At 33.4% G+C, this 25,418-nt stretch overlaps 3 protein-coding genes and 1 long non-coding RNA gene across 5 annotated transcripts in view; 2 read left to right on the top strand and 2 right to left on the bottom strand.

Moving 5' to 3' along the window:
• The first annotated feature begins 3,524 nt into the window (after nt 1–3,524).
• On the top strand, nt 3,525–8,824 carry LOC125675944 (uncharacterized). Its single transcript, XM_056159445.1, has 5 exons — nt 3,525–3,779; nt 5,043–5,125; nt 6,176–6,905; nt 7,236–7,342; nt 7,731–8,824. The coding sequence occupies exons 1-5, from the start codon at nt 3,596–3,598 to the stop codon at nt 8,115–8,117; spliced, it is 1,491 nt and encodes a 496-aa protein (XP_056015420.1). The 5' UTR covers nt 3,525–3,595; the 3' UTR covers nt 8,118–8,824.
• A 109-nt stretch (nt 8,825–8,933) lies between these two features.
• LOC130048108 (THAP domain-containing protein 1-like) lies at nt 8,934–10,675 on the bottom strand. Its single transcript, XM_056144291.1, has 3 exons — nt 10,505–10,675; nt 10,098–10,339; nt 8,934–9,114 (listed from the first exon to the last, which is right to left on the bottom strand). The coding sequence occupies exons 1-3, from the start codon at nt 10,673–10,675 to the stop codon at nt 8,934–8,936; spliced, it is 594 nt and encodes a 197-aa protein (XP_056000266.1).
• Nucleotides 10,676–13,198: 2,523 nt separating this feature from the next.
• LOC125682720 (uncharacterized) overlaps nt 13,199–25,418 on the top strand; it is a 29,644-nt gene continuing 17,424 nt past the window's right edge. The window contains exons 1-3 of the mRNA XM_056159436.1: nt 13,199–13,309; nt 17,791–17,876; nt 18,006–18,099. Coding sequence (XP_056015411.1) covers nt 13,231–13,309; nt 17,791–17,876; nt 18,006–18,099 — 259 coding nt within the window. The 5' untranslated portion in view covers nt 13,199–13,230. The remainder of the gene's footprint in view (nt 13,310–17,790; nt 17,877–18,005; nt 18,100–25,418) is intronic.
• On the bottom strand, nt 20,145–23,674 carry LOC130053015 (uncharacterized). 2 transcript variants are annotated; one of them, XR_008801448.1, is made up of 4 exons: nt 23,489–23,674; nt 21,638–21,805; nt 21,125–21,311; nt 20,145–20,833 (listed from the first exon to the last, which is right to left on the bottom strand). It is a non-coding gene; the product is annotated as an uncharacterized LOC130053015 (long non-coding RNA). The 2 variants fall into 2 exon arrangements; XR_008801454.1 differs by having other exon boundaries at nt 21,125–21,805.

The following is a 25,418-nucleotide window of genomic DNA, read 5'->3' as shown; positions in this document are numbered from 1 at the left end:
TGTAAAATAGTTTAAAAATTAACTGAATTTACAAAGGAAACTAATTTCTTGATGAAAAGTGCATACAATTAACAACAATATGATTATTTTAGTAATTTCTATCAATTTTGATCGGGATCGGTACTTTTTTCTCTCATTTGAATATAGTGATATTATCTGAAATTTTGTCATTTCGTTTCAATTTCTTTTTAAAATATATTTCTTCAATATATCTCTTTTCTAACTGACATGTTCTTTTTTGAAGATTTTATCCGCAGATTTAAAATATATCAACATTTGAAATAATGTTTTCAATTTTCATAAATTATATTTTTTTCTAAAAAATTAGAACGTTTAATTATTTGAGTCTTTTAGGTATATATTTTTAGTAGTTCATATCATGCATCAAATCACAGCGAAATTTGGATTCTGGAATCTCTTATCTGCAAATAAAACACCTTTTTATAATTCCAGGAAAAATCACCAAAAAAAATCATATAAAATAATTGAGACCATGTATCACTCTTTCGATTATAAAACCATCCTTCATAAGGTGTGTTTTAACGAGTCATTAAAAACATTTGGTGTAATGAGCTACCTTAAGAATTTATCAAGCGCTATAATTGAAATATGTTGCGCTTTTCAAATGAATTGATGACATTAGCATTTGAATTGATGCACGCTTCAATTCAATTCAAGATAGCAATAATTTAAAGTAATACGTGCATCAATTCAAGATAGCAATAATTCAATTTAAAATACGTGCATCAATTCAAGTATTAATGTCCCTGTTATAGTGGTTCTGATGACTCATTCATTAAAGATTAAAAGCTTTCTTTCTCAAAATGCATGTTTATAACATGTGTGCAGCTAATTATAGATTAATTCATCTTTTCAAAACCAACACTTTAAAAATCAACGAACTAACATATTGATAAGAGTAAACAACCCCACCAACACAGAATACGTGTAAATAAATCATGTTTTACCTCACAGTCAGTTTCAGAATACGTGTAAATAAATCATGTTTTACCTCAAAGTCGGTTTCAATATCCATATAGATCAACTGTTATGGTTCCTACTTTTAAATGGCTTACTCGACCTTATGAAAGAAACCCACTTTCGTCAGGAGATGGTACAATCTGGGGGGTTGAACGTCCTCAGTCAGGTGGTTATTGCTTTAACATGTGTACACATACCTACTTAATGTGATGGACAGATCCTAGGAATGTTAAATACACACAAGAAATGATCAAGATTCTGACACCGTTAAGTGAGGTCAAATTCAGAGAGAAGTCGTAATTCCGAGACTTAATTTCTTTTGTTGTAATAATGAGATAACATATATCGTAAATGATGTGACTTTGTCGAGTCGCATTTTAACGAGATAAAAAGTCGTAAATGCGATTTTTTAAAAGTCGTAAATTTAACAAAATGAGAGAAACGAGATTACTGTCGTAATTACTATATAAAAGTCGCTATATCCACCCAGGAAAAGTAATTATTACGATATGAAAAGTCGTTATTAGGACTATAAAAGTCGTAATAACGAGATCAAAAAACGCTCGTTTTCCATGATAACTGACTGCCCCCACTTTATTGAGAGTATATCTAAGAAATTTGTATTGAACCAAGGTTAGAATAGATCCTCAGTACCCCTTGCTTGTCGTATGAGGATACTAAATGGGTCGGTCCTTCGGATAAGACCGAGTCACAGCAGGTATGGCACGTTAAAGCCCTTCTGCTCAAAGGTTGTAAGCACCGAGAATAGGCTTAAATGGAGCCCTCCACCGGCAATAGTAACATCTCCATGTGAGTGAAAAATTTTGGAGAAGGACGTTAAACAACATAAAATTAATGAATCATATGTAATAAATTTAAATTTGTGTGTGTTTGTGTGTGTACACGAGGGCATGCATTACGACGCTTCACGCCAGCATAAAACCCAGGAAGCACGATCAGTTACATTTGTGTGTGTACACGAGGGCATGCATTACGACGCTTCACGCCAGCATATCCCAGGAAGGTCGATCAGTTCCATTTGTAATTACATGTACCTCATGTATTTTCTAAAAATGAAACATGTACATACAATGTATATATATGTTTTATATTTACATTTTACTTTCATTTCTGTCAAACTTATCAGTCATTAAAATAAACGTATTATATTTATTTTTTACAAATCCAATTCTGGGCCTTTTCGGGCATACAGAAATATAGTATATGTATAACAGTATTGTATTATATATAAATTAATTTCTAGAATCTATGATATATAATGAACATTTGTAGAATAAGCATCTGAGTTCTACCTGGTACATCTTGTCTCATTGTAGAATATATATGGTATACATGTACATTATTTTATAGAAACTTATATATCTTTACCTCTTACATTGTATATTATTGTTTCTCATTTCAAAAATGCTGATTAGAAATTGACCCAACTTGGTTAACAACATGATATCTTCGTTTGACACAAGCCACAGAAATTTTTCTTACTTGACAAATTCAAAAAGTTTGTATCCATCATAATTAGAAATATTATAATAAAAGGTCTGCCTTTCACTTGTATATAAAGGACAACAATCATTGAGTGTATCTCATCTTTCACACAATTCGTGTGACTTATATTGCAACTTCTTTTGTTTCTCTCTAAGTATAACTTTTTTACCTTCAGTGTTAGTTATTTTTTCATCCCCCACCCACTCTAAATTCTGAGATTGTACAATTTAGATTCATATGCGCATCGTTCTTAACTTCAACGCATTCATGAGGAAATGGCCATCGTTAGAATTGGTAAAAATATCAAAGGCAAAAACATTGGAAATGTAAATACATACAGCATTAAATGGTATCAATTGTTGAATTGAACTCAGGCAATGAAGGAGGAGAGCCATCCAACCGACCCTGATTTAGAATTTTGGGCAAAAACCATCTCCTACGTTCCTTCTTTTTCGTGTTTATGATGCACCGAAATAGATATAACATGTTTTGTGACCAGTGGTCATTGCATGATGTTTATTATACCCCAATGGAAAATCGAATTTTTGTCAGGGGATCACGCTACGTATTTACGCCCGTCTTATGACGATCCCTCCGTCTGTTTTTTAAGTCCGAACTATATATTGTACACGCAATGAGATCTAGGACCACCCATCTTCCCCAAAGCGGAGTGGACCGAAAACCCTTGGCTAACGAAGATGAGGACCACCAAACATGGACAATTGATGTATCTTGGGGTGGGAGATAGAGGTAATGCAAATCAAAAGCAGGTCACTATGGCTTCATTTTGGAATATCATACAAATTGTGTCCGGGTCATATCTTTCACACTGGAAAGACCAAGACCATCAGACTAGGTCAGTTGATGCACATGTATCTAATTTTAATTAGTAAATAGACATGAATGGAAAAAAGACTATATCTATATATGAATACACATTTACACACACACAAACACACGCGCGCGCACACACACGCACGCGCGCGCACGCCGTATAGCCAAAGCTCTTTGGAATGAAAATACTAATACTCCTTTCTTAATGAGATGCTCATAAATATGCATACCGCATCGAAAACGAGGCTACCGTCGGTTTCGACGCACAACAAACATGTCGGATTTAGCGGAATGTACGAAGTCGGTTGGTTGCGCAACGCGAGATCTCAGTATTGTCCCCCTCATTACCTTCGGTTTTGTTGAAGAAACAATAAAAACTTTAAACAAGAGTGAAGGATGCAAAGAAGTTTCCAAGGGATACAAATATTTCAGCGAGAAATACATCTCGGATATCAGAGGTAGGTCAAATCGTCTATCAGCTGATCAGTTTGACAGATACTATCAACTGATCGATCTTGAATCGTTTTGTGGCTGTAACTTACACCATATCAGCATGTAACAAAGATGTCTACTGAAGAGATGATCTTACATAATAATTAGTTATATGAATTAAATATGATGATTGTTGGTAAAACTGATCGATCGTACATGTATACATGTCCAAGTACCCCCCCCCCCCCCCCCCCCCTCAGAAAAAAAAGTTTTAGGCCTATAGCATCCCAGCCTGCTGAAAAACCATATATTTTTGTTGAATGATAAATAATCTAGTAGTTTCAATGAGTTAATTTATGACAAACTAGCATCATTTTATCAATTTATAGCCCCTGCATATATATATCATATGATTTATTTATTCCAAATTAGGGCCCTCCTGGGCATACATCACTATTATTAATACATATATATTCTCAATAAGATATGTTTAAATCATAATGCATTTGACAGATTTCAGTATGTAATGTTTATGAGAAGAAGAAAAAAAAAGTGCATTGTAATTTAGTATTATGAGCTACAAACAATGTTCATAACATGAGACATTTTGAACATGGTATTAATACTTAACGTATTACATGCAATTAACTTGTGCCGTAAAGTTTCAACTTTGCATTTGATGTGTGATTTCACCGCAACACCTACAGATAACATTATATTGAAATCACATGAAGAAACTACAAACAGTGCATATGTGCAAACATGGTTTCTCATGGTTCATACATAATACACTGTATTACTAGTAGTATGTGCTTAGACAATGTAAACCACATGAGACATTACATCATACATGTAACCATAACATGCATATATCATGGTATACATATGTATATTGTATCATGTAGTTATAATGTTCAATTGTTAAAATTGTATACTATAGATAAGCTGTTTCGAATACTTAGGGTACAAGACTAGTCGACATGACACATGCAGGCACTGTCCCTTGGTACCCCCTGTGTTCAGAACAACAACTCCCCATATATCATCCTTCTTATACAGTGCATTTTCAATAAGTATTGTTACATTGTATGAGCCAACTCTAGACCAATGTCAATATAGAAATTCTTAACATGTGTATTTAAGGTATACATGTGTATCATTATCATGTAGTCATAATGTAATTGTTAAATATAGTATATGTGTTATATATATATATATATATATATATATATATATATATATATATATACACTTGTAATAAAATTTTAATCAAACATTTCTTATTGTAGTGTATAAATTGGATGATGGCTGTGTTGTTAAAGCTAGATCCTACCGATCACAGAAGAAAAATGAGTCTCCACACACAATTGAGGTAATATTCAATTTGATTGTTTATGATGTTTTATCAGTCATATGTATCATAATGATTAATTATTCTATTTACATTTTTGAGATACCATCTAATATGTACTACTTAACCTGTAAGTTATAGTCACAAATACCAGTATACAAAAATTATTGGTTAAAGCATATGCTTCCTTAGAACTCGGGTTTCCCCTCTGAAATTTGGGATTGAGTCCAACTTGATAGGGTGGTCACTCACCCATACATGCATGTGGGGGGTTCCTCCCTCCAGATGAACCCATTCATATCAACATCTGTACCAATGTATTGATCACTGCATTGAAGTTGTATAATTCATTTTTAGCTCACCTGAGCTGAAAGCTTAAATGAGCTTTTCTGATTGTCCGTTGTCTGTCGTCTGTCTGTAAAATTTTCATACTAACGACTGCTTCTCCGGAACCAATGGGCCAATTTCAACCAAACTTGAAACAAATCATCATTGGGTGAAGGAGATTCCAGTTTGTTCAAATGAAAGGCCATGCCCCCTTCAAAGGGGAGATAATCACAAAAATGCAAAACTAGGGTAAGGTCTTCTCAAGAACCACTGAGCCAGAATAAAGCAGAAATTTACATGAAAGCTTCCTGACATAGTGGAAATTCAAATTTGTTAAAATCATGACCCCTGGGGGTAGGGTGGGGTCACAATTGGGGATCAAATTTTTTCCTGTTGGGATATTGGGAAAATCTTTAAAAGTCTTCTTCTCAAGAACCACTGGGCCAGAAAAGTTAACATTTACATAAAAGCTTCCTGACATAGTGTAGATTCAAGTTTGTTAACATACGGCACCCAGAGTTAGGGTGGGGGCACAATAGGGAAACAAAGATTTACATACAAATTTATAGGGAAAATCTTTAAATATGGGCCAAGGTGAGCAATGTGGCCCATGGACCACTTGTTGTTAAACACTGTACAATAAATGAATTGACTATTAAATTATTACCTAAATCCAACTATACTTGTTTTAAAATATTTAAATTTACATTAATTTACTTAATGTTTTTAAATTTGTCTTTACAGATACATCTAAAATCAGGACCAATATTTGAGAGAGATGACAGCAGTTGCTCCTGTCCAATTGGAACCTCTGGTGCATGTGGTCACATTACAGGTCTTTTGTATACTCTTGCTCATATGGAAACAACTGGAATGCTGGTTATTCCAACAGATGTAGCAAAAACCTCACTTCCACAAACATGGCATGTACCAAGAGGGGAAAAGGTAGCAGGGAGCTCCATTGACAACGTTCGAGTGTTAGGTTTTGATATGAGGAACCCATATGTGCCACCTAGAGGAATTCGAACAACATTATACAACCCTATTGAAAATGTGTCCGAACTACCTTTACAGGAATTGTGTGATAACCTTGAAGAAGTTGACGACACCTGTATGCTTTTGAGTGTGGTAAATTTAGAACGTCAGGAGAAAGTTGTAGACACGAAGTTTGGCAAATTCCCCAAGGGGAGTCCACTTGCAGTGCAGCAAAAAATGAACAGTAATTTAATTCTGAATATATTGGATGCTGATGACTTTCCTAAATTACCATCTCAAAATGTGATGATTAACAATATATCTACTGTGTTATCTGAAACAAAACACTTGAAAACTGACTCATTAAGTGTCACTACTGATGAGGCTTCAGAGATAGAATCTCTGACTCAGTTACAGTCCCAGGATCCCAAATGGCACAGGATTAGGCTTGATAGGATAACGGCATCTATTGCTGGTTCCATTGTCAAAAGGAGAAAAGGTAATTATGTGAAAAATGTATCGGCTTGATACATGTAATGAACATTACTACATTTCAAATAAGATTCTGCATTTTTAATTTGATATGTACACTTAAAATACAACATGTTTAATTCAACGAAATAGACAAGATCATGAATTATTATTCTAGAGAACAATTGTATATATAGTACAATGTAAAGTTCAATTTTTCTTGTATGTCTTAAATTTGTAGCCCTCAGTGGTGCCTTAGCTTAGCTTGTTTAGTTAATTGACCAATAGCTACAAATTAAAGACATTGAACAACTTCTTTTCAAAAACAAATTTTCAAACAATGCTGTTTTTGGTATAGACTATGACCCCTTGGTGGAGCGACTAAGGACTTCCAGATCTGTGGTGACAGCCAATATGAGACATGGGATAGCATGTGAGCCTACAGCAGCTGAAGCATTTGTAGCAGTAAGAACTCTTACAATATATGTTTTCATGTATTTGATAATAAATGCAGGCACAAATATTTGTTAGAATAACTAGTCCACTTATTATATGTCCAGTTGTAAATACCTTAGGCATTTAACCCAAAGAAAACTAAATGCATAGGTCTATACATGTATATCAATTTGATAAATACATAAATTATAAATAAATACACAAAATTTACAAGATCTTTTGAATATAAATAATATTGTCATAATTTGAGGTCTTTGGATATGTGTTTTGAATAAAGCACCAATGTATTGATGAAAGATTTCATGTAAAAAAAAAAAAAATTCATACAAATAAATAAAACATATATAAGAGTCAGCAATATTTTAAAACTATGTTCTACTACTTTCTGTATTTTCAGAGGATGAATGACAATGTCAACATTTATCCCTGTGGAATATGTGTCAGTCCATGGTCACCTTGGTTGGCAGCAAGCCCAGACAGAAAGGTGTATTGCCCTGCCCTTACTCCATGTTATGGTTTACTGGAAATCAAGTGTCCTGTCAACCCCCTATCACAATGTGTTTACCTCAACAAGGATGAAAATGGGTTTAAACTGAATAGGACACATAACTATTTTCATCAGATTATGATGCAGCTTGCGGTAACAGGACTAGAGTGGTGTTACTTGTTTGTTTGGACTTCAGATGAATCTCATCTTGAGCTTATAACATTTGACTCAAGTAGATGGCAAGAAATGAAAGACAAGCTTGATATGTTTTATTTTGACCATTACTTGAAAGGCTGATCAATATTTGATATAGATCATTTTCATTTGAAGGAATGTTTTCATTACTTAAAGTAGCATTTTCTATATCTATTCAAGATTTGCTAATTATTTCCATTCAGCTTCAACATGTTTATGCCAAAGTAACCTGGTCAACGGTCATGTTATTAAATGCAAAGTCTTACCATAAGAAATCTATATACAAAATATGAAAGCATGCCTTAAATAATTCAGGAGATATTTTCTTAAAAGAAGATCAATCTTCAAGGTCATGAGGTCAGAAACTTTGGTACCAAATCAAATTTTCTCACATATGAAGACTGAGAGCTTTATCACTTACCATTTAAAATTATGTGCCAGGTTAATTTTTTGGATAGACAGGACAAATTTAATATTCCTCCAACATTAGTTGCAAGGGGGAGGGGGGGGGGGGCTTAAAAACTTTCCTAATGAAAGTTACTTCTAAATATGGTTGTGTAATTAACTAGAGTTATTGTTATTAATTATAAAACAACCAACACACAGGTAATATGTGTCGTGAATTACATGTCATGAAATTTATAGATCTTGTAATATGTTACTTTAATTTCTGGTACAATTCTGATACAATTTTTATATTCTGATAATTGTATATATTTATCTCATTTTCCTGATTGATTTCATCTTCAATTTACTTCCATTCCTTGACAAGAGGACCCTTGAATAAAGTTAGCATGTTTGCCACTGTCCATAATTGATTTATTGTTCCTACCATACTTAAGGGAATGACACCATCAAAAAGGTGGTACTCCTTGACTCTGCGGATATGCCTCTCAATATGTATCCTTAGTTTTGCTATCACCTGGGTTTGCTCCACTTCTTGCCTTGAAAATTGACCTTGACTTTGGAGGAATGGGGGCGTGTTAACTGAAATACCTGTCGTTGCTGTAATTTTTGAATTTCCCCTTCCTTCTTCTTCAGCATATCCTCTAACTCATTCACCCTATTTGTCTCAGGCTGCACTTCTTCATACATACTGCTGCAATATATAATTCACATCCATACTGTATAAATAATTGGAAAGTTAGTCAAACAATTTCATCATAGCCAGTTACAGACTGATCACCCCCCCCCCCCCTATCTTTTATAAAGGATCTCTGTTGTGTCAGTAATAAGTATTTGTGTACTTCGATGTATTCATTTATTTATATATTACAAAATTATGCATATCTCTGATGAATGTGAAATTTATAGGAGGACGCTCTATACCTTTTCGAAGTTGGTAGATATTTTAAATTACATGCATATTAAATCATTACATAAGAATATCATTTTCTCAAAATTAACATGGTGGTGTAAAGAACAGCATTCATACTATGAATTAAGAGAAGAAGAAATATACATAAGCACAGGTGATTTTCAAGTTATATAGAGCATGTTACTTTAACAAAGTGCAAAACATACAGTATTTTTTATTATTATAGACCATCATTTAATATAGTGAAAATATTTCAATACAATTTCTAAGTCTGAATGAATAATACAAAATTTCATACCTCACAAAGATCTTGATGATCCAGCATCCTACTGTCCAGCAGCAGTTGATCTTGTTGTAAGTTGAATTATTCAAAATAGTTTAATACAATTGCAAACCAGCATGAATAAAACTAGTTTGACAATTGATTAATCATTCTGAGAATAATTCATGAACAATAAGTAAAACCAATTTCACATTGAAAGTCCCAATGACATGCAGCAGCACTGAAGAAACTTAAATCATACTTATTGCTAAATTATATTTGCCTTGATTCTCCTAGTATTTTCAACTGTTTATAGAAATAGTAATTCGAAGGTAGAAAAAGAAACATCGTTTCGATTATTACATGTGCTTCTTGTAAAATTAGTCAGACCTTCTGTTAAATAAAATGACACACACATAGACCTATATAATGTTATGGATATAACCTGATTCATTCTGATTGACTATCACATAAATTATAGAGATTTTTAAAATGCCATTACCTCTCCACATTCAAATTTAAATTTTCATTTGAGACCGGGTTGTTGTTATTCTCATCAGTGTCAAATCTAGGCATTTTCTCTGGAACAGGATGCTTAAAAATTTCCCGTCGCGCAGCTTTTTCGTCAGATTTCCAGTTGAATATGGAAGGAACACTTTCTTTCTTGAGTGTCTTCCTTACTGGGGTCCATTTGAAGTCGTCCCTCTTAAAATGACGTGAGCAAACAACTGTTTGATCACAGATCTGTTAGAAAGATTATAACCCGTTAAGACTTGTTTGAAGTCATTTCATTAAACACACACTGACGTACACACGTGCAAGGACCAACCTATTTCGAGGCCTACTTAATTCTATGATATAAGGGGGTCATCTCTCCGTATTATTTGGAACAAAGTTACATAAACATACTCTGAATAATGGACCAGGATCCCTCCGAATAGCATGTATCCAAGCCTTGCGAAGCTCCAATCTTTGTGGGATTTGATGAAAAGAGAGCTCTGGGTTGCGGCGTCCATTTCCATTACAGTTCGGCACGCAACAATGCCTGTCGTTCTTGCCTCCGTCTAAGGTCGACGCCATACTTGTTTATACTTGGATACGACGGTAGCCTCGTTTTCGATTTAGAAGCGCGGTTTATGAATATTCTGCGAAAAGGGAGTATACCGCCTCTAGTATACATGATTATTCATCAGGTTTATTAAAGCTATACGAGTATATACGCCGCATTGAATGGATATTGGTACTGACTAAAACCTGGTCTTTTGTCTAGGTCCCATAACTAAAACCTCGTCCTCGGCCCTGGTCCCAGATTTTTTCATTCGATGAAAACAATATATCAGAATATTTGATATATGAGCCTCATATCTCATTGATATAGATATGACATCCCATGTCTGCATTCTGATAGTTGTTTGGTCATATATTTTTTTCTTTCGTAATATCTAAATGTCGTATTGAAGGTCACAACAAGATATTTTTTTCTCCTCACGTAGATGTTTTTGAATAAATTCTGCTTTATAAGAATATAAAAACATGTCAGCTAAGAAGTGAGCACAAATTGTGCCCATGGGAGTTCCAAAAGACACAACCATTATTTATTTAAAATCTGCGTCCCGATATTTTTTTTTATCAAGTGAACATTAGTTTCTCCGACATAAGTTTAGTTACAGAGGTTATACTCGATAGCTTAGACATCGTTAGAAGATTTACAGGTCAAATTCTCAAAAGTTTTGGTACAGAAACTACGTCCATTGAGATTACTAATAAATGAATTTCTAGTAATGAATATATCAGAAGTTTTAGGTCGAGCATATGAGATCTCCAAAATATATTTTAATGGAACATGACAATCTTTAATTTAGGCATACGAATTTTCATTTCTCTACCAGAGCTGACAATTTGACGACTGTACATATGACAAATGTTTGATATCTCGAGGGATAATCCGAGGGACACCAATCATTCTGTTAAAGCCTGTGTCCCTTAAAGACTCCACTGAGCGAACCCTTTTTATACTGGGCGACGTATCAGCCAGGTTTGTCTCATCAATGTGTATATTCATAGATGAACATATATCGAGCGACAAGTATCCTCGGGGACAGAGTGACCACAAGCTGAAATGTATAAATGAAAGGTGAAGATAATACCTTCTTTAAGGAACATAAAAAGGGAGTTCGGCAAACACGGACCCCTTGACACGCCAGAGGTGGGATCATGTGCCTATGATGAGTAAGCATCCCCCGTTTACCTGTCACACCCGCCATAAACCCTATATCATGATCAGGTAAACGAAGTAATCCGTAGCCAAAATCAGTGTGCCAAGAACGGTCTGGAACATGTCAGACAGACTTTAACCTAATGATAAACTAGATCATCATAACGACCATAGAATTTGCAAAATGCTTTCTTTAAAGGGTAGAAGGTTGAAAGTGATGGAAACCCATTCCTCTCAAAACATCCTAATGGCATATATATTACAGACTAATAAAAACATTTGTTAAAAAAAACAAGAGAAACTTAATAAAAATACGTTAGATAACCGCTTTTAGTGTAAAGAATAACATAAGGAAGAATTATTGTCTTGCAAAACAATTATTATTTAATCCCCCGAATTACATATTCATGTGCTTGCTTTAAGGTGAAAAGGTGTTTCAAAATAATAAAATACTGGTGTTATTACTGAAATATATAATATAGAGAAATTTTCATTGCATTAAACTTTTGGTGACAAAATGACAGCTAATGCCCTTGAAACCCCTGCAACATCAGCTTGTTTGTCTGTAGCCTGCATCGATTTCAAAAGTGATCGCACGCAGAACAAGCTCTTGCGTATCGAATCAGTTGAGAGAACACCATATGCAGGTGAAATGGATAAAGTTCTTATTTTCTTGTACTTAGCATCTATACAGTATGTTTCATTGAATGTTTTTATGCCAAAATCACTCGGTCCATTTAAAAGAATATATGATACGATAAAAAAAAAAAAGAAAGATCGTTGTCTATGAATTTTTTTTAACCCCTACTGTATTATTTCATATGCACAGTTGACTTCAATATTTGTATTCCACGAAAACGTCATAGACTATCACATCTTTATTCAAGATTTATTATAGAATGTGAACATTGCTACGGAAATCCATTTAGGAATTTTAAAGTTTGAAATAACGAATTCAAATCGAAATAACGAATTCTGAAATTTCAAAGTAGAAATATATTTTGATAGGTCCTAAATGGGCCTCCGTACATTTCTGATCAGTGCTTTTTATTTCCCAAAGAGTTGAACCAGAAAGGACTTTTCAAAGTGGTTATTACTGTTTTGATTTCATAAGACGGACAAACATAAAACTGGTTTTTTAAAAAGAATAATTTGGGAGCAATATACAAGTAAAATTTTCTTTGGAAACAATCTTTTGCATAATGAGAGTGTAGTCTTTTAATAGAGGAAAGTTTCATATGATAAATTTCTTGAAAAAAATAACACCGTTGTAGTTACAAGGAATATATAGTTTTCTAAGCCATGATAATGAATTATTTACGTGCCATCACGTAAACGCGATGTAACTTAATCTGTTGTATTGAATTTTACTTATAAATATAACTGGTCGCAGGTGTCATTCCCAAGCTAAATCAGACGGATGTTCAAAATGACCATCGGGCTTTATTTTTTGTGTTGGTTGTGTGGTACAATTGTACTGGCCTGTTCGGACAAGAAAGGTGAGTGACATTTACTGTATCAGTATTGATAATCCAATCATTCAATTTCATAAGAAAGCTTGCCCCAAAAAGTTCTCGTTGAGACTTATCTAAGATATTAAACTATCATATTTCACAGGCAATAAATAGCTGGTGGGTTTTGTACTCATGGCATCATTTTGTAGAGTGTATAAATAAAAATAATTCACAACAGGTAATTACAAAAGTTTGATTAGTTTTAGATTTATTTCACCTATAATTCTACATTGAACTCGATGGGAAGAACATGTTTTCTAAACATATCTTAAAAATAAATTATCTTTTCATACAAATATTTTGTAAAGTTACATAAACCTTCATATACGAAATAGAATTAGATCATATTGAACGGGGAATAACTCAGGAATTCCTCCTCTATTTGTGTTCATTTTAAAATGTAACTGCTGTGATTATTGATTATTTACGTACTCTGTTTACTAGTATCTACTAACCAGGTTGAGGTGACTAACCTTCTTCCTGATCTTTGTGAAAGCAAGACGTGGAAAGACCGTCTAATGCTTACTCTTTATGAAGTAAATGTTTGAAAATGCATTATTTACTTTAAAAGCATCATCTTAATGTGAATTGTTTATCGTTTAAAGTATTTTAATTCATGATTGCGCATTTCAAACCATCTCTTATTCCTTGCATAAGCTTTAAAACTTCTCCCTCATAGATATAACTCATCTATAATTCTGATCTGTGATATTGAGCTCTGATTGGTTACAGTTTCTCACCGATTCTGATCAGATTTAGCCTCTACAATCTTGTCATCTTCATCATTTCACGGTGAAAAGCACATTTACCACTAGATATACCATCTTATATTATCTATGTATTGCTATTATTTCCTTTTAACTGCTTTATTTTACATCATTTACCATGCTAGTCATGGTATTAACCAGTAACGTGAAAAATTATTCTTCTAGTTTTATCGTATAATAGTGTATGCAAATTGAAAATATTTGCATCGTTATTGCCTATATTGATCAATGATTTAAAAAAGAGAACTTCAGTGCAGTAAATATTGAACGTGGAGTACTAAATCACACCACATTAATTATCAATTTATCCTGAGTCATTTCATTTTTGATCTGTGACACAAAATTAAAATTGGATCCGACTTGATGAAAACAATTCCTTACGTAGAACAATTTAATATCAATTGGCGTTATAATAAAAGCGATTTGGTTTTTACGTCAAATAAAAGCTGTGAAATCCTTATTAGCTAGCTGCAATAATGTAGCCCTATCGGATTTTTTTTATTCTGACGTTTTCGGGACAGGGCTACAATTCCATAGGATCTCCGTAATGGTGCAAAATAATTTCATGAATAACCGATAATAATATAAGCTCCGTGTATTAGTCCCAATTGTTGTTTACACTAAAAGGAGTACCAACTTTGTGCTTGGGCATGTCCAATTAAGGTTTTTTTTTCATTAAACATCATGTACAGCATACAAAATTCTTCGTCTGCTCAGCCATGCTTGTTATCGCGAGATCTCGTAAGTGGATCTACTGAAAAACCTAAACACTGACAATCTGCGCGTAGTAATTACATGTACTCGAGCCACTCCGACAAAGAAAGGAAAATCATATGATTGCAAAAAGAATTTACTCTATGCTTTTCGTTTTTTAACTTAAATTTACATCTAAACCTTTTTAATACCGACGAAATAGCTTTCTACCCGGTACTTGTCCATTGATAAGAAAGATGAGTGATATTTACTGTATCGGTATTGATAATTCAATAATTCAATTTCATAAGAAAGCTTGCCCCAAAAAGTTCTCGTTGAGACTTATCTAAGACATTAAACTATCATATTTCACAGGCAATAAATAGCTGATGGGTTTTGTAATCATGGCATTATTTTGTAGAGGGTATTAATAAAAATAATTCACAACAGGTAATTACAAAAGTTTGATTAGTTTTAGATTTATTTCACCTATAATTCTACATTGAACTCGATGGGAAGAACATGTTTTCTAAACATATCTTAAAAATAAATTATCTTTTCATACAAATATTTTGTAAAGTTATATAAACCTTCATATACGAAATAGAATTAGATCATATTGAACGGGGAATAACTCAGGAATTTCTCCTCTATTTGTGTTCATTTTAAAATGTAACTGCTGTGAGTATTGATTATTCACGTACTCTGTTTACTAGTATCTACTAACCAGGTTGAGGTGACTAACCTTCTTCCTGATCTTTGTGAAAGCAAGACGTGGAAAGACCGTCTAATGCTTACTCTTTATGAAGTAAATGTTTGAAAATGCATTATTTACTTTAAAAGCATCATCTTAATGTGAATTGTTTATCGTTTAAAGTATTTTAATTCATGATTGCGCATTTCAAACCATCTCTTATTCCTTGCATAAGCTTTAAAACTTCTCCCTCATAGATATAACTCATCTATAATTCTGATCTGTGATATTGAGCTCTGATTGGTTACAGTTTCTCACCGATTCTGATCAGATTTAGCCTCTACAATCTTGTCATCTTCATCATTTCACGGTGAAAAGCACATTTACCACTAGATATACCATCTTATATTATCTATGTATTGCTATTATTACCTTTTAACTGCTTTATTTTACATCATTTACCATGTTAGTCACGGTATTAACCAGTAACGAGAAAATTTATTCTTCTAGTTCTATTGTATAATAGTGTATGCAAATTGAAAATATTTGCATCGTTATTGCCTATATTGATCAATGATTTAAAACAAAAAAACTTCAGAGCAGTAAATATTGAACGAGAAGTACTAAATCACACCACATTAATTATCAATTTATCCTGAGTCATTTCATTTTTGATCTGTGACACAAAATTAAAATTTGGATCCGACTTGATGGAAACAATTCCTTACGTAAAACAATTTAATACCAATTGGAGTTATAATAAAGGCGATTTGGTTTTTATGTCAAATAAAAACTGTAAAATCCTTATTAGCTAGCTGCAATAATGTAGCCCTATCCGATTTTTTTTTATTCTGACGTTTTCGAGATAGGGCTACAATTCCATAGGATCTCCGTAATGGCCATGGTGCAAAATAATTTTATGAATAACCGATAATAATATAAGCTCCGTGTATTAGTCCCAAATGTTGTTTACACTAAAAGGAGTACCAACTTTGTGCTTGGGCATGTCCAATAAAGGTGTTTTTCATTAAACATCATGCATGTACAGCATGCAAAATTCTTCGTCTGCTCAGCCATGCTGGTTACATGTATCGCGAGATCTCGTAAGTGGATCTACTGAAAAATCTAAACACTGACAATCTGCGTGTAGTAATTACATGTACTCGAGCCACTCCGACAAAGAAAGGAAAATCATGATTGCAAAAAGAATTTACTCTATGCTGTTCGTTTTTTCAACTTAAAATTACATCTTAACCTTTTTAAAACCATTGATGTAAATACTACCTTATATGGCATATGCAAATAACTAGACAATCGGAAGTTGAAACTTCAGTACATCAAACATGGCACACAAATATGAATCGAGAACTTGGAATATATCGAAATTGTTGAAAACGGTAGAATAGAGCCTCACAAATCGCAAGTTGCAGGTTGTAAATTTATATTGACTAAGAAACATAGATAATCATTTTATTTACATAAAGAAAGTCGGCAAATGTTTAGAATGATCGAAAATACGGAGATCCTAAGGAGTTGTAGCCCTCCCCCCTCAAAAAAAACAAAACAAAACAAAACCGGAGAGGGCTACATTATTACAGCTACTTATCAGCCAGCAAGGGAAGGGATATGTCTAATTTTGGCAACACTTATTTTCATAAAATTTTAGAATTCTATCATCAAAATATATCTGAAGTTTCTAAGTTTTCAACGCATTATGTAACTATTAATCAAAACCTGCCAAAATTCCAATTGCTAGTCATGTAATGTTTGTTTTTCTATTAATCATATCCGTTATATCAATATAAGCAGAGCCCCATTAGAAATAAGCTTATTTAAGGTTTCATGGTTATCCTTAGGTTATTATACCATATCATATGTCATATTATTCATACAGTTACTTTTTCTTTAACTGTTATAACTGCATAGTGCTATGATTATGCCAGGTTTCAATTTGTTATTGTAAATTACAATCATGACATGTTGCAATATTTCATACATGAATAAAATGAAATGGAAAAAACCAAACGACACTTTTTGGGAAGAATTGAAGACTAATTGTAAGATCAAATATCTATCGAGATGTGCAACGTTTGTGATACTGGAACTGTCTGATATATCAATCTTCAGTGATTGTTTGTGAGATTGTTTTCGTTTCTTCTTGGATTGGGACATAAATTATTGGATTGGTTCATACTTGGAAAGTTTCTAATTAGTTAAGCTGTAAACTTGCTGAGATTATCAATATTAGCGAAAAAGAAGTCACCTCAATTAATGTTCAAGTGCTAAATTGTGTTGTTTTGTTTCATTTATAGCTGACAAATGCAAGCCTCCATTTCATATTTATGAGAAAAATTGTTATTACATCAGCAGAGACAAAGTTTCCGCAGACGAAGCATTTGTAAGTTATATTTCTATCAATCTCCCAGATTCAATCAGGCGTATTTTCTTAATGTTTTTGTTTCTTCTGGCAACCCCCCCTTTGGTTTCAACTCGTATGGTCCTGCTTGTATTCTACTTCCTTGTTCAGGCTCGCTGTAGCCGTATGGGGGCGTATCTGGCTAACTTCGAAACACTAGAGGAAGCGATGTTGATGAAACAGAAATTGAAGAGGATGAATTCAGGTAAAGTCAAATTCACAATGTACAAGTTTAACATTTTAAGGAAAACGATTATGTCAAAAATGTTTTATCCTTAACTGTTCTTAAAAATTTCTAATAATTTTTAAATTCTTAATGTTCTATACAATAGTGATTAAATATTATCATTAGATGCCATTGACTGAAGTGGACAGTAAATCTCTAAGAGAATAAGTTGTAAATTTTGGGGGTTATACCTTGTTTTATTTCCATGGTAGTTTACGATCCATTCAGATTCACTTATGTATTGATACATGACGTTTAAGGCCATAGCAGCGAATATTTATTTGGTAAAGAAAATTATTTTAACACTCCTTACGAGGGAAGGGTGTGTTTTGTTTGAATACTCAAGCGGTGCCGGGAAAGACGGGTCATTCTACACGGTAGTGCAGATGAAAAACATGTATTCATGAAGCGCTGCTGTTCATACCCTCAGATGTGTTAAAAAATGAAATTCATTTATAATGTTTACATTTTACTTTCATTTCTGTCAGTTTATCTACAGCAGTTTAAATAATCATACTATTTTTATACAATCATGTAATTCATCATGTACATTCTTCACATGCTCTTTAAACAATTCGACATTTCGATATACATATATCGATGACGTTTTGTCTATTAACAATAATAACTTTCATTCATGTGTCGATTTGATATATCCCTGTGAGCTCGAAATAAAGGACACCACAGAGTCCTCCAGTTCTGCTTCATACTTAGATATTTTATTGAAAGTAGACATTAACGACAAACTGACAACTCAACTGTATGACAAACGGGATGATTTCAGCTTCTCCATCGCCAACTTCCCATATTTATGTAGCAATATTCCATTATCACCTGCATATGGTGTTTAAATATCTCAACTGATTCGATATTCAAGAGCTTGTTCTGCATATAGTCACTTTTTAAATCGAGGTAAGCTACTGACAAACAAGTTGATGGTACAGGGGTTTCAACAGTCTCGATTGAAGTGAGCATTTTGCAAATTCTATGGTCGTTATCAAGATTTAGTTCGTCAATACAACCTATCATTGGATAAAATGCTGTCTGACGTGTTTCATACCGATTGTTAAGCCGTTCTTGGCACACTGATTTTGACTGCGGATAACTCCGTTTACCTGATCAGGATATAGGGCTCACGGCGGGTGTGACCGGTCAACAGGGGATGCTTGCTCCTCCTAGGCACCTGATCCCACCTCTGGTGTGTCCAGGGGTCCGTGTTTGCCCAACTATCTATTTTGTATTGCTTATAGGAGTTATGAGATTGATCGCTGTTCGTTATCTTCACCTTGCATTCATTAGGAAATATCTATCATTTCAACTGATAAAATGTCAAAGATATAAACATTGGATATGTTAATATTGTAATATGAAAACTGAGGTTTACAGCTACGTAAAGTTGCATTGTTGATGATTTTTAGATGTTAGACATTGTCTTGGATATTTTAAAATAGTCTTTTGATACCTCTATTTATTTCCCACTCTAGACAACATGACTTTGATAATTGTCCTATATTGTAGGATTCTACGTTTCAGTCTCCCCATAAAGATGCTGGCACAGGATGGCGCCATTTTTATTTCCATATCAGTGTCACTAATTTGCAGGTAGTGTTCACCGTTGAACATGAAATTATTAAAGTTGAGGACGTCTAGAACCTGAATGAGTGATTCAGTTACTCTTTATTGCTTAACCCTTTCTCTACCGGCACATTTTAGAGGTTTTTGAAGACTAAATGACAGTATTTTTAAATCGATTTAAATCTGCATGGATCACGATTTTGGGGTAGGCATATGATATGTAATTTTGTTAGGAATTGGACAGGGAACAATTTCTTATAAAATTTGTCAATGTATCCCATGACCTCAAATAGGTCTACGGGGTCAAAGGTCATATAAGTGCACATTTTTGCAATCTTTTTTCTCTGATATATATATATTACGACCCCTCTCACTAGATTAGAGTCAAAAATAGGAAATTCTAAATGTATGAGCTAATGTGCCTTTTAATATACTACAAAAAGAACAAAATCAAACTAATCAATTTTATTGACAAACAAATATTTTTGGTTGCTAAGTAACAACATTCATAGTACAATTTTGACCATAATTTGCCTTTCTGCATCCATTCGACACAATTTAAACGTAATTACAATCCATGATGACTCGTAAATGTCATATTATTTTAAAAATATAATCTTTAAATAGATCTTCATCATTTTAAAAGGTTTTTAACAAAAAATATAATCAAGAGAATTAAGGTCAAAGGTCATCAAATGGAAACTTCGTACTTTATATACTTGTCCATCATTTTCTAATAATATGATGTTTTGCCATTTTGTTCCATTAAATAGAATAAGTATTGCAACATTAAAACAAAGATCTTTCAATTATTGTTAATCTAAAATAATCTATTTTTTTTATTCAATTATATTTGGTTGCTAAGCAACAACACCTTATCAAATGTTATCAAAAAGTACTAACCATTTTTCCTCTCTAAGTTCAACATAAACGAATGTTCAAGTACTTACTTTCAATCACTAGATTTAAATGTACTTGCATCATATTTAACAAAAATGTTCTTATATTAAACCTCTTGAAACCTATTTCTAGACATAATTTTTGATAACGAGTTGTTCCGACAGGGGCATGCGTTGACCAATATCTGTCTATCGACTGGAACTTCACAGCAGGCGTGTATAAGATAATGTACAAAAATCTGGAAAAAAAGTATTTCTTAATACTTAATCCTAAATACTAATGTATTGTCAAAGCTTTTGAATACTCAAATTGGCTCTGTAAATGTTTTCGATAATCAAGTCCCTCTGAAAAGTATGCATTTAATTACTTATGAAATTTTATCAGAGGTAATTGTAGTACACATTTAATAAATGAGTTACATTCACAGCCAGATTAATTTTGGTAAAGGTAATCTTTTTACTATGCATTTTATTATTCTTTTGAAACTGGAAATCACTGTCACAATATCGGTTTTTAAAACTAGTAATACCTGTACAGTTCCTTCTTCAGTGAGAGGCTGCACACTTCCTTGGGAAGTATATGGCAACCCTTCCCCCTAGATATGACTATCTCAGCATAATGGTTGGTGGCAACACAGATGGAGAAAACCAAATCTTCTGTCAAAGACAGCTTCATAAAATCTGCAGTTCTGCGAATAATAGAGTCCCATATGATATCTGAAAGAAAATTGCAAATAAAATCAGTATTGGCCACCATACCTTAAAACGTGTCATATCTTATAATTAAAAACTAATTAGAAATTGTCTCATTTTGTATGTATATGATCCCTAGTTATGCAGAAAAAAAAATTAAATAAAAGAAAAAAAAACAAAAGAAAAAACAAAACACAAAAACAAAACAAAAAACCCCCAGTAAAATGGTACACACATATCAGTGTACCATAATGCCATGATTCCAATTGTGAATGTATTATCTGGATTTATTTGAATGTTAATCAAATTTATACTGATTAAACCCTATATTCAACCTCAAAGAGTCATACCAACTGAAAGCCAGGTTGTCACCCCGAATGAAATGCCACAGTTCTGGGATCAGGTGTTCCTGTGCCCTCCACATCAGCATCCTTCCAATGCATGTCTGGATTTGCAGTAGACTGTCGCTAGCGGATGATACCTGGGAACTTCCCACTAAATATTGGGATGTCAATACCCTTTTTAAAGAAGAAAAGAAATTACAATTAAGAATTGTTGGTTTATGTTTAAAAAGCAAAATCTAAGTTTCACAGTAGCATGGAACAGTTTCGCACTTAAATTTATTTACTCAAATTTATTTAAAGATAAGGTAAGGGATTGCATACATGTGTTAGAAATTAATCGAATATTTTATTATACATTTCGAGAGTAGCAGAGTGGGTAATGAAAAAAAAATATGTATCATGTAGGTATCTGCATTATGCCTAGCATATATTATACACGAGGGTAAATACTGAAGAAATTCGGGTTAAAATCTACAGGGTCCAGCGAAAATACTGAAACTCTGAGGGAAAGTGAATGACCCCAGATATAAAAGTTGAATTGAATTGCTTCTTAATGGTACCCAGTGTCTAAATCCCCTTGTATGGTACTCTGATGGGCTGTGGATTTAGTCGAAATTAGAGAAAATCTAGGCAAGAAGGGGATTGATTGATTGATGTTTTCTGCCAAACTCAACAATTTTTCAGTTATCTGGTGGCACCCAGTTTTTTTTATTGGTGGAAGAGAGAATCCAGATACCTGGGGAGAGACCACCGATCTTTCGAAAGTAAACTGGGAAAACTTTCTCACTTACCGGCCAGGGCCGTAAGTAGGGTTCTAAATCAGGGGAGGCAGGGGATTGGGGGCCGCCGATTGACTTTACGACTGAAAATGACACTTTTTAAATCCCAATTTATCATGTTTGTGTTTCATTTGTACTATGTAAAGAATCGTAATATGGTGTCAAAGACAAAGGTGCTTGTCTTCATTTTAAACATATATCCTATAATATAACATTTATATAATTTTATTTTCTTTTTTGCCAAAAAATCAGACGAGGCAGTTGCCTCGTCTGCCTCATCGGCAGTTACGGCCCTGCCGGCGCGAACGGGATTCGAACCCGCGCCGACAGAGGTGAGAGGCCGTGTGATTTTGAGCGCAATGCTCTAACCACTCGGCCATGGAGGAGGCCGACAAGAAGGGGACACGTACCCATCAGGTCATAGCATACAAGTACCAGCATGTATGGATCACATGTAATTTATGGTCATAAGCTACTAAGTGTATATAAAATACATGCATTTGGATAAAAGAGAAATCAATATGATTTTTTATTAACCTATCATAATCAGACTTTGATTGATGTTAATCCACCCCCATTTTGGCCCAAACACACATTTTGTTTTTATTTCTGTTACAGAATAAAGAAAATAATTCAAATTATGATAATAAATTCTATCATTACAATAATGCAAATTGTGTTTTCCTAACAGATTGTGTTTTCTTTTCATAGAAAGACAATTTCTTTTATAAACATGGAAAAAACTTGGAAAATAGCCTTCTCACCAGCGGTCGTGAATGCCCAGTCTGATTAAAACCACCCCATCCCATTATACACTAAACACAACCCCTTCTTACACTCGCGCGTCAGGTAAGGAGATAATTCTGGGGGAAAGGGGGGGGGGTGTTAATCACACTGCCGGACCCGGACAGGGTGTTATTCACTTGTTTTAGATATCATAAAATATAAATATTTTCTTTCATGAAACGACAAAGTATGGCATCAAATCGCGGTTAATTAATCGTGAATTTTTCATAACAAAACCGCATCCCCCCCCCCCTCCCCTTTTTAATCGGCCTATGTGGCTACATCAACTTACATGTACGTATTTATACTGAATGCATGATCGTTTGGGTCATCCTGCAACAGGGGATCCAGGGCATCTTCTTCTTCTGACATCAGGTCGTTTTAAAGATGTAAAATACAAGCGTTCGCTGTGACAGTCACGGTGAAGCTGTGTTTGTTTGTTTTCGTTGAAACGGAAACACGCGTGTTCTCCGTGCACACTTTCAGAAAACCCCGCGAAGCCCGCGATCCGGATCATGGAAAAATAAAAATATACAGGCTATATATAGGCGAACTTCTTTTTTGTTTTCTTTCTTTGACAGAGAAAAAAATTATTGCTATTCCGAACAAATATAACGTTTATATCTGAATTTGAAGTACTTTATTAATCTTTTTTAAATTCAATCTGCCAATGTAACATTCTCAATAGGTGTTTTATGAAGTTACATGTATGTTGTGTAACTGTTATAAACCAATATTGGTTTTATGCTCTCTTTTTTTTTAAAAAAAAGCAGAGATACCAGGCTGATTATTGCATACATGTATGTATGTTGTTTTTGTGTATCAACAGGTACTGAATTTACTAAAAAAGGACAATACAAATAGTTTTCACCACTTTATTGTGCGACGCGCGTCGATTTGCTGTTAGCAACGTCGATTTGTCGCTAATTTTTAAGAAAACCGCGCAGCATGTCCCAATTTCATTTTATCGTAATATAAAAACTACTGAGAATTATAATACGAATAAGGGTCCATCAAAAAGAACATTTCCTCTACTTTTACAGGATGTATTTACTTTTCCCTATTTCCATATATAAATATAGACAAAACGCCGATCTGTTTAAACATTGAGAAATAAAATCGTAAAACAACGTATATGTGCAAAAAATTGCTATTTTCTTATAACTTTGCCAGGCATTAAAAATAATTTTTATATGTACTGAAAGCAGGGAATATATGCTTCTCAAAAATATAAAAAATATTGCATTCATAGGGAAAATAAAAAAAATCATAGCGAGGGGGAAAATGGCCTTGCGACAAAGTGTTGCGTCATATTTAGACGAAGTCATCTTTCATTTTAAATGCTTTTTTTAATTTAATGGCTTTATTTATTCAATTGATTTTTGCATAGTTAAAAAATATAGAAAATTTCCAAAAATATGATATATAAAACATATTTATTACGTCCGTAGTTTCAAAGATTTATAGACACTCCTTTTGCGTAGCTCTGTTTTTACGCGCTATCGGTCATATTGACCGATACGGTAGAGAGAGGGTTAAGACATATGTTTTATCACATCAATTTCATAGATACATAAAAATCACATTGTATGGCGGTTTACAAATTCAAGCAAGCAACAGAGAATAAAATTTAAACAAGGTTTTCTCGCAACTTAAGGTAGGTAAATACTATTAGAAATTTCTGTCAATCAAATTTTTTTTTCATTTAAATAACTTTAACAACTCATAAACTAACTAAAAAGCCCATATAAGACATACCTTTGCAGGTTTATTTTTATGCTATGTGCTACAGAGCACATATACCCCCAAATGCAAAAGCCAAATTCTAACACAAGAATGCATTATCTCATGTTTTATTAAAAATATGCACCAAAGCACATCATATTAAGCTATAATATATAAAAACCAATAGCTATTCATTTACTGAGAGAATTTTTAAAGATATTCAATTGAAAACATACACAATTGCTGTTTAATCTGCTCACATCCTTCAGAAAAAAATCACAGAATATCGCAATTTTGAAAAATTCTCAAAATCTAAATTGTTTACATGCCAGTTTTTCTTTAAAAATATTTAGAATTATATCTAAGGTTAACAAAAAAACATATTTTACCATAGTTGACCAGAGATATTTTGCAAAATGGTCTCTTGAATATGTAAACCCCCATTTTTAAATTTAAGTTTTACAATTATTCTTTGCACACTTTGAACATAGTAAATT

Source organism: Ostrea edulis, chromosome 1 (assembly GCF_947568905.1).
Source record: "Ostrea edulis chromosome 1, xbOstEdul1.1, whole genome shotgun sequence".
Classification (NCBI taxonomy): domain Eukaryota; kingdom Metazoa; phylum Mollusca; class Bivalvia; order Ostreida; family Ostreidae; genus Ostrea; species Ostrea edulis.
Note: the sequence above shows the minus strand (reverse complement) of the source record. Positions and strands in the feature narration are given on the sequence as shown.